The 9,639-nt window shown below is 44.0% G+C and overlaps 1 protein-coding gene across 1 annotated transcript; it reads left to right on the top strand.

The window, feature by feature from the left end:
• The first annotated feature begins 804 nt into the window (after positions 1-804).
• Positions 805-9,352, top strand: BNIP1 (BCL2 interacting protein 1). Its single transcript, XM_077824851.1, has 6 exons — positions 805-946; positions 1,943-2,035; positions 2,799-2,890; positions 4,352-4,453; positions 5,233-5,351; positions 7,965-9,352. Exons 1-6 carry the CDS (start codon positions 863-865, stop codon positions 8,159-8,161), a joined length of 687 nt encoding a protein of 228 aa, XP_077680977.1. The 5' UTR covers positions 805-862; the 3' UTR covers positions 8,162-9,352.
• The last annotated feature ends 287 nt before the right edge of the window (positions 9,353-9,639 follow it).

Here is a 9,639-nt window from a genome sequence, read left to right as displayed (position 1 = left end):
CAGTTCTGGGGGCAGTCAGGGGACGGGAGGAGGGCATCAAGGAATGCGGGGGATTGGATGGGGCAGAAGTCCCCAGGGGGCGGGAGTGGGCAACAACCCCCTTGTGGGGTGAGGAGGGAACCGGTTAAGATTTTGGCAGCTCATCACTGTGTCTAGCCCTTTCTTAATGATTCACAAGATTCTGTTAGCCCTTCTGAAGGACTAATGTAGAAAAACCCCTGCCACAATGCTGGAGCTTTATCATGAGTCTTGCAATCAGTTGTTGTTCTTCAGTTGCTGGCAGGGGCAGGCTGCGTGAGCATGCTCGCTTTAATTTAAAAAACAAGTCTGGTTCAAGTGCTCATGGTTGTTGAGGAAAAAAAAGCTTGAACTTAGTCACAGAAAAAGAACAAAGCGGCACAAAGTCCTGTGGCACCTTGTAGACAAACAGACGTCTTGGAGCATAAGCTTGTGGGGGTCGATACCCACTTGGTCAGAGGCACATAGTGGAAATTTTCAGAGACAGGTATAAATACGCAAGCAAGAACCTACCTTTTTTTTCCCTTTTTTTAAGTGCCTGTTTTTGAAGCCAAGCCCCTGACTCTTTTTTTTGTGGGGGGCGGCATCTGACTCATGACTGGCCTGGAAGTGGCAATATCAAGATTTTGAAACTTCAGTGTCTGGACACAAAGTGGCACCGCCCCCTGGGCCCTGCTCCTGCCGCCCACAACCTTGGGGCAGCGGTCACAGGCAGGTCCCGACCTGGGACCAGGGAAGCAGGCTCTGTATTCGCTTCCCATGCCCTGGGCCGACAGGGCGCGGCCACTAGAGGGCGGGGGTTGCGTTTTGATTTTGATCCCTCTACCTCCCCGTAGTTCGCAAGATGGCGGCGGCCGGGGACGTGCCCGTGCGGGTCTGTAACCAGGAGATTGTCAAATTCGACTTGGAGATTAAAGCGGCGGTGCAGGTACCGTCATCCGCAGCCCCCGGGCCCATTTCCTGCGCCCCCTCAGACACCAACCCCTCCACCCCGCCCGATACCTTCCTGAAGAGGGGCCAGCGCCCCCTGGCCCCTGCCCAGTCCGGCTCCCTACTCTCCCGCCACCGCGCCCCCACCCCGGGGCAGATGGGTCGGTCTGTGGGGGGGGGGGTCACCCGGGGGCAGCTGGGTCCAGCGCCCGGCCCTCCCGCCCCAGCCGGGGGGGTCACCGCTGGGGAGTTCGCTCCGCGCCCGGCCCTCCCACCACACCCCTCCAGTAGGTGGATGGCTCATTGCTGGCAGCTGAGCTCAGCCCGCTGCCCTCCTGCCACATCCAGGGCGGGTGTGTCGCCTCTGGGGACTTGGCGCAGTGCCCTGACCTCTTCCCAGTCCAGCCACCTCTTCCCAGTCCAGACACCTCTCCCAAGGACTTGATCCTTCCCCGCCCACCACCTAGGGTCTTTGCAAACAGATACATGAGCGCATGTCTCTGTGAACCTCTCTGCCATGGTCATGTCCCTTGGAGGCTTTGGAGAGCTGGCATTTAGGAGCCTGCAGGTCTTATGTGGAAGGGAAGTAGAAATGTTAGTTTAATTCTCTGGTGCCTGGTCCTCAGATGTGCCCAGGCTAACTGATTTTCCCAAACTGTGCCAGTTCTGCCCCACTAAAAGGTTAATAGAGCATTTCAAAACCACTGCCTGTGTGTTTGTGCAGTGCCTAGTGCAATGGGCCCTGTGTCCCTGGTGAAAAACAAAACAAAAACATAATACTGATAATGTTCACATCAACCCCAAAGAGGAATCCCCTTCTTCATCTTTAATCACATTGCAAACATTCACATTCCCCACAAGTTGAAAAGTCCTACATTTCTGCCTGTATGCCATTCAGCAGACACCCTTCTCAAAAATTAATTAAATAAATTAATAAGCAAATTAAATTACATTACCCATCAATGGCTTCTAACCTGTCTGTTATTTTTTTTAGGATATCAGTGATTGTCAAGGGCCCTTAAGTGTGCTTACAGAATTAAATGCCAGAGTAAAGGAAAAGTTTCAACATTTACGTCTCAGAATACAGGTGAGGCATAACATAACGACAAAAATGAGATGCTGGCAGGTAACAGTAACAGTGTTAATGGTGCTTCGTAATAGGGTTTGCCTGGGTTTTCTAGAGAAACAGAAGTTTTATTTGCCTGTGTGTTAGGAAGAATGAAGGTTAAAATGTATCAGGGTGACACTGCAGTACTAGTATCTTGGAGCCATTTATAAACCGTAATATTGAGAATTTCTAATTGTTTATGTATTGAGCATAATAAGTAAAAATCGTTAATTCTGGGGTCTCATCCCACAAATATGTGTCTTGCAAGTATACCTTCCTTCGCAATTGATGGAGTCTAAGATGACAAGTTCTGCAGAAATTAAATTTACTTTTAAAAGAAAAATTAAATTCCTAAACACTAGTTACAGTGGTAACCTTCCAAATGGGCTGATACTCATAGCTTTCTCTAAAATCAGAAGAGGAAAACTGGCATGATTCTTGTCACTTCCATTGTTGCCAATAGTCTGCTGAAAAGCAGCAGTGAAGTTAACCTGCCAGTCTACTTATTGCTCTGTGTTCTCTGGCTGATGTGAAAGTATGTTGATTCTTGTCTTGTTATTGGGGTCGTTCAAGAGCCAACTGGTTAAGATGCACATGACTAGTCATTCTAAACTAATCTAGATCCAAACCAAGGGTATCAGCAGTATCAAGTTAGTTATCCTCTCTGGTGGAGAAAAAAGTAATGATTGTAGATGGTGACAGCTTATGCTCAGATTTTAGTATGTCTGCTTTTATATTGAAGGAGCTTGAGCAGATGGCTAAGGAACGAGATAAAGAATCAGAGAAACAAGCTTTACTCCAAGAAGTAGAGAACCATAAAAAACAAATGCTCAGGTAGGTAAAGATGGTGACAGTATGTACGGACTCTTCATTTAATCGTACACACTTAGGATCTCAAAGCACTTTACAAAAGTGGGTTAGCTTCATTACCCTCATATTACAGATGGGGTCACCTAGGTCAGTGGTTTTCAAACTGTGGGTCGTGACCCAGTACTGGGTCATGGAATGTAAGGCATTGGGTCGTGGCAGTTCTGGTCAGCACTGCTGACTGGGCCATTGAAAGTCCCGTCAGTGGTGCTGCCCTGCTAAGACAGGCTAGTCCCTACCTCTTCTGACACCACGCTGCGCCCCAGAAGCGGCCAGCAGCAGGTCCGGCTCCGAGGTGGGAGGCCACGGGGCTCCGCGCACTGCCCCCATGCCGAGCACTAGCTCCGCACTCCCATTGGCCAGGAACTGCTTGCACACCTCTGCTTAGGAGCTGGACCTGCTGCTGGCCGCTTCCAGGGCACAGCACAGTCTGCGGTGCCAGGACAGGTGGGAAGCCTGCCTCTGCATCCTGGCTGCGCCACTGACCGGGAGCCACCAGAGGTAAACCCGCACCCCAACCCTGAGCCCCACCCCTCATCCACAGCCCCACCCCAGACCCGGCACCCCCAGCCCAGAGCCCTGACCCCCTCCCACACCCCAAACCCCTGCCCCTGCCCAGAGCCCCCTCCCACACCTCAAACCCCTCATCCCCAGCTCTGTTGGGTCGCGGGAATCAACAATTTTCTTCAACTGGGGTGCCAGAAAAAAAGTTTGAAAACCACACCTAGGGGAAGTGACTTGCACAAGGTCACCGAGTAAATCAATGATAGAGTCAAAAATAGAATTCAGATCTCCTGAAGCACAGTCTCTTGTTCTAATCTCCGAGTTGTGTTTTATATATATATATTATCTTTCTGTCAAATAGAATTGTTTGAATAGTTATTCTTGATGACACTCAGAACAGGGATGGAATGTAATTAGATTTTCAACAGCTTGCACGATATTCTTCCTTGCCTTGCTCTCTAAACATACAGAAGAGGAGAAATGTATGAGGGAATGGGATATTTCTACTCTTAGCATGATGCAGAAGTAGATTTCAGAGTGGTAGCCGTGTTAGTCTGTATCAGCAAAAACAACGAGGAGTCCTTGTGGCACCTTAGAGACTGACAAATTTATTTGGGCATCAGCTTTCGTGGGCTAGAACCTACTTCATGCATCTGATGAATTGGGTTCTAGCCCACGAAAGCTTATGCCCAAATAAATTTGTTAGTCTCTAAGGTGCCACAACGACTGCTCGTTGCTTTTATGTAGAAGTAGTTCACATAATATATTTTACATGTTGATTGTTACTGATAAGCAGGTGGGATGTTGTTGGGGTGTGGTATTTATTTGTGCCCAACTGCCTTGTATCTGGCTGGCACCTGAAAATCTTTCTAGCTTTGCGAACTGTCGCCATCATTCTAAAACATTGTACACTTGTGATTTCAGTAATCAGACAGCTTGGAGAAAGGCAAATCTAGCTTGCAAAATTGCTATAGACAACTCTGAGAAAGATGAACTGCTGCAAAGAGGAGACCCATTAAGACAAAGGTACTAAATCTTTCCTTTGTAATTAGAGAATTTAAACAATAGATGCTGTATCCAGTTATTCTAAAAAGAAATAGTAATACATTGTGTGTGTACTGTAAACTACATGGTTCCATTTAGAAAGTGGGTCCTTTTATTGACACCTATTACCTTCTGTGTAAATAAAGGTGTGGTTGATTTGTTATATTCAGTTAAACTGTACATTCTCCCACTTTTGTTAGGAAGGGGGAAACTGTTAGACTGCTCCAAAGTTTGTGTGGTTTACATCAAGTGTATCATAGACATAAAGTACAAGTTACAAATCTGCCTGATATCATTATTTCACACCAAGAATTGGATTGTTTTATGTAATTTGTGAATTAAACACTTGTCTTATTTAATCGGCGAGGAACATCAAACTGGGTATAAAAGGTAACAAAGCAGTGGCTTTAATCACTGTTTCCATATTGTGTCATGAAATAGTATATTTGTGGATCAGCATCTGATGACACTTGGACCCCTTCTCTCAGTCACTGCCTAGTAACTGTCTCAGGGGCTGCTGCTCTAAAATTCAGTGACTTTGGGCTTTAGTGAGGATTTTGGGTGCACATTCAAATCAACTACCTCATTTGAATGAGCACATTAAAATAATGTGTTTATGTGCTTTGTACATCTGAAGGCGACTATGGATGGTGCCAAATTCCAGCTCTAAACACCCTATTACTATGAGAAGCAGCAAGCATCAAACACCCCAGAGATGTGATTTTATTCCTTGCCATTTTATTTTTCCTTTCTTCCTTCAGAAAAACCACAAAGGAAAGCCTGGCAGAGAATGCAAGTAAAATTACAGAGAACCTGATGGGCATTAGCAGAATGATGTCTCAGCAGGTCCAGCAGAGTGAGGAGACCATGCATACGCTAGGTACAGATGCAACCCAAGTCTTTGGTTATGGATTATAAAAATTTGATTGAAATTAATAGGCAGCAGGTTTAAAACAACCAAAAGGAAGTACTTCTTCACACAACACACAGTCAGTCTGTGGAACTCATTGCCAGGGGATGTTATGAAGGCCAAAACTATCACAGAGTTCAAAAAAGAATTAGATAAGTTTGTGGAGGATAGGTCTATCAATGGCTGTTAGCCAGGGTGGTCAGGGATGTGATTCCATGCTCTGGGTGTCCCTAGCCTCTGATTGCCAGAAGCTTGGAGTGGACAACGGGATGGATGAGTTGATGATTGCCTGTTCTGTTCATTCCCTCTTCAGCAACTGGCATTGGCCACTGTTGGAAGACAGGATACTGGGCTAGATGGACATTTGGTCTGACCCAGTATGACTGTTCTTATGTATAGGATTATTGCACTAGTCTTTTGCCTCTGGAGACCTGGGTTCAGACCTGTTTTAAAGGAGAATGATGCTCTATTCCTAGAGGTGACTCTTCCAGGATAGAGTGAGGAAAATTGGCAGGGTGCAGTGGAAACTTGCACTGCGCTGCCCATGATGAACTTATTTTGCAGATACATAGACGACTTCTGTTGCAGGACTTTCAGTCAGTACCTGTCACCAGAACTAACATTTTCATACAAAACAGAGAATAACAACTGGCTGTGGCTTGGAGTTATATTTCAGACCATCCTCCTGACTGGTGGCAAGTTTTGTAAAATCGTCTAAGAAAAAGAAGAAAGAGGAAGAAGCTGATTGGAGACTCTTGGTTCTGTGTAAAGTCTTTTCTGTGATATGAGATCACTGACATTCCACAGCAAATTTGATGGCAAAGCAACAATGTCAGGGACAGTTTGTTTGCCATTATTTTATACTGTTTTCCTAGCATACATGGTGTCATATCAAAGAAATACAAAAATATGATGTGTGGGTGTGTCTGTATAAATAGAGACACATACACACAGAAGGAAGTTTAACATGGATACAAGAAGATTGCTTTTACCCAGCCCTCCAGCTGGGTTGACTAAGGCAGGACGAGATCAAGTGATTTGTACCCAAGGTCACATGCTGTGTCAGTAATGCATCTAGGACTAGGAACCCAGGACTTGGCCAGCTCTTTCCTTTAAATCCTAGAACAATAAATCAAGTGGGCTGTCAAAATTGGTGATTCATGAACCATTTAGAAGTCGGATGTGTGCCAGCTGGGCCTCTTATATTTGCTGTGCTTGGAGAGAGAAAGAAAGAGAGTCGGATTTAAAGGATAGGTTAGATAATGCAACTTTCTCTCCCTCACTATCTACCCCCATCTGGAGATGGCAGCTGTGCACAGTTCCTGCACGCAGAAAAAGTATGTTTCTTTTCCTTTTAAATAAGACAGATTTGGCAGTCACTCTGTCACCCATTTTCTGGCTGAATAGTGCTTACAGTTTGTCATGGGAGGAGCTATCAAAGATTGTCTGCTGTGAGAAAACCAGCTGTGGATTTTGAGTCTGTAGTTAGAATTTTAACATCTAAAAAATAACAGTCCTTTTTCCAGTATTTGATTGTGGAGCAAGGAAGCCATGCTTTGTCACTAACCATGGGAAACAACAACTATTTTCCCTTTGCCACTTGGATAAAGGACCTTTCTTTAAGGATGGGACATCAGAGTTTGTGATATGATGGATTATGATAATATTTCTTTCATAAGATATTGCATGCTCATATGAGTGAACAGCACATTTGAAGTTTGACCTTTCTTTATTCATTTAGCTCTGTACAAATTCAGCTGCATTTTCTCAGTTACAGGATGTGGATTGTGCAAGAAAATGGAGACTCGGGCTTCTGCTTTTCATTATTTAGTAATCTGAAGAGAGAATTGTTTTGCAAAAACACAAACTAAAAAGCCCCTGTATGCCATGTCATTATTTTGTTATATTCTCAAACAAACTCTTTGTTCAATGGAGTCCAGCTAATACCCTCACCCTAAGATTAGAATTTTTACAGAGAAATTGTACATTTTTAAAAAAGAAAGCCAAATGTTAAAATGTTTGGAAGTGAACCATTAAGGGATCTGTTGAGGCCCTGACTGCTTCATCACTCTTCCTGACTTTCATCGAATTACTGTCCTGGCTCAGAGGGACACTTCTAGTGGTGAGAGAGCACTTCAGTTTCCATGACCATACTCAGATGCTGGCCTACACTGAAGTTGCCAGTAATGGTGCCAGTTGTGATGGCAGTTTCTCTCTAGTAAGAATGGAGCTGAATCCACCAAACTTGTTTCACACAGACCTCAAAAGGCAATGACTTCTGTTCACAAGTGACCTGAACTAGATTTGATGATCCAGTAATCTAAGCATGAATGGTCCTGTATCCTGTTACCAGATCTGCAAACCATCCAGCCCTCCTAGTTTCTTTTGCTTTGTGTTTTTTTCCAAGGCATATTAGGGCTCCTGTGTGGTGAAAGATTCTGCAGGAACATGATCTGCATTGATGTTACCGCTAGTCAGACTAACCCGTGGGGGTGAAACTATATGTAGTTTCCTTTATGCATGTTTCCATTGTAAGATGCTTTGAAGCACACTCAGCTGAAACTTTACACTTTCTCATTTCAGCCAATTCTTCACGAACCATCCTGGATGCGAATGACGAATTTAAGTCCATGTCGGGGACAATACAGTTGGGGCGAAAGCTCATTACAAAGTACAACCGCAGAGAACTGACGGATAAGCTGCTCATTTTTCTCGCCCTGGCCTTATTTTTGGCCACTGTGCTCTACATCCTAAAAAAGAGACTCTTTCCATTTTTGTAAAATTCCAAAGCACATGGACCACCAAATATTATGAAAGACCAGAAAGAGAGATGGGGTAATAATAATAAGGGTCGGTGTAACTGGTTTCCAGCACTGTTCTAGCTGAAAGAGGGTTAGAGCAGACAGGTCTTTATATGGTATAAATGGAGTACAATACCTGGCTAAGATATCAAGCAAGCTTGCTCGCACAGATAGGGGCCGGAGCAGAAAGAATGAGGTGGACAGAAGTAACACCCTTTTCTCTGCTGGGTTGGGGAAACAGAGAAGCAGTTGGTGATCATGGCAGGTGCTAGTCTTAATTTTCAACCCTTCTCCCAGCTCAGCATGAAATGACCTGTTACTTAACGGTCTGATCAGGAGGTGCCTTATCAGCTGCATGTAAGATGATGAGGAATGTGAGGAGAGAAAAGAGGATGGAAGCAAATAAAAAAACCCAAACTTAGATACATTCCTTTAATAAACTATTTATAGTGTCTGCGTAAATTGAGTCTTATTTAAAAGGAGGAATTACACCTGTATTGAAGGAACCGAATTGTATATACAAGGTCTGTCTTACTTTAAAATTGAATCTGCCTTTGACTTACAAAGATGGCTGCTGCAGGAATGAAATTAAATGAGTAGCTTTAGAATGAAAACTGTCATGCCACCTTTTCACAAGGCGAGTTCCAAATGTAGTCTTACAATATGGGAAATACATCTTGTGCCTTCTTGAGGCCAAAGTTACTGTGTTCTTTGAGAATGTAGTTCAGATATTTCTGTGGCTTCCCTTCAGGTCTGCACTTGGAGGACTCCAGGTGATATTTGAGTAGAAAGGCCCATTTGCCTTGATTCAGCACAGCTTTGTGATGCTGACGTTTCCTCACTGCTGGATAGAGAATTCCTGCCATACTGTTAGTGTAAGAGGCATAGGAATGTATTTCATATGATCAATTCCTAAGGAGTACTGTGAAGTTACAGAAAAGGGATTTCAGTTGGGGATACAAAAAGAACTTAGAAAAACCATAGCAAAAAATTATACATTTCTTAACATGAACCCTAGAGATCGCTTGGAGTAGATCTTTGGTCATCATTACATCTCTTGAAATTTGAAAAAGAATTTTGTATTGATCAAAAGACCAAAGCACAAACAAGTCTCTATTATAGCTCTTCTTACTGGTGCAATATTTTATTAAAAGCACATTGTCAAGGAAATTTTTCTGTAGTCTTTTGTCTTCGTTCCCTTTATACATTTCCTCTTAATATTTACATCTTCAGAGTGCTGGCAACTTGTACATTTTCAAATGTTTCTTCCTTAATGTTTCTTCCTTCCTCCTATAGTTTGACCTTTTTTGATTGGCAAACTTGAGTTGCCTTCCCCTCCCCTGTGTTTTGAATGAAATAACCATAAACGTGTTTGTTTGGTTTAACAGCACCATTATCAATATGCAGTACTCTGTGTAGCACCTTCTTATACCGAAAGAACTGTGAGCTGAACCTTC

This window comes from Eretmochelys imbricata, chromosome 8 (assembly GCF_965152235.1).
Source record: "Eretmochelys imbricata isolate rEreImb1 chromosome 8, rEreImb1.hap1, whole genome shotgun sequence".
NCBI lineage: Eukaryota > Metazoa > Chordata > Testudines > Cheloniidae > Eretmochelys > Eretmochelys imbricata.
Note: the sequence above shows the minus strand (reverse complement) of the source record. Positions and strands in the feature narration are given on the sequence as shown.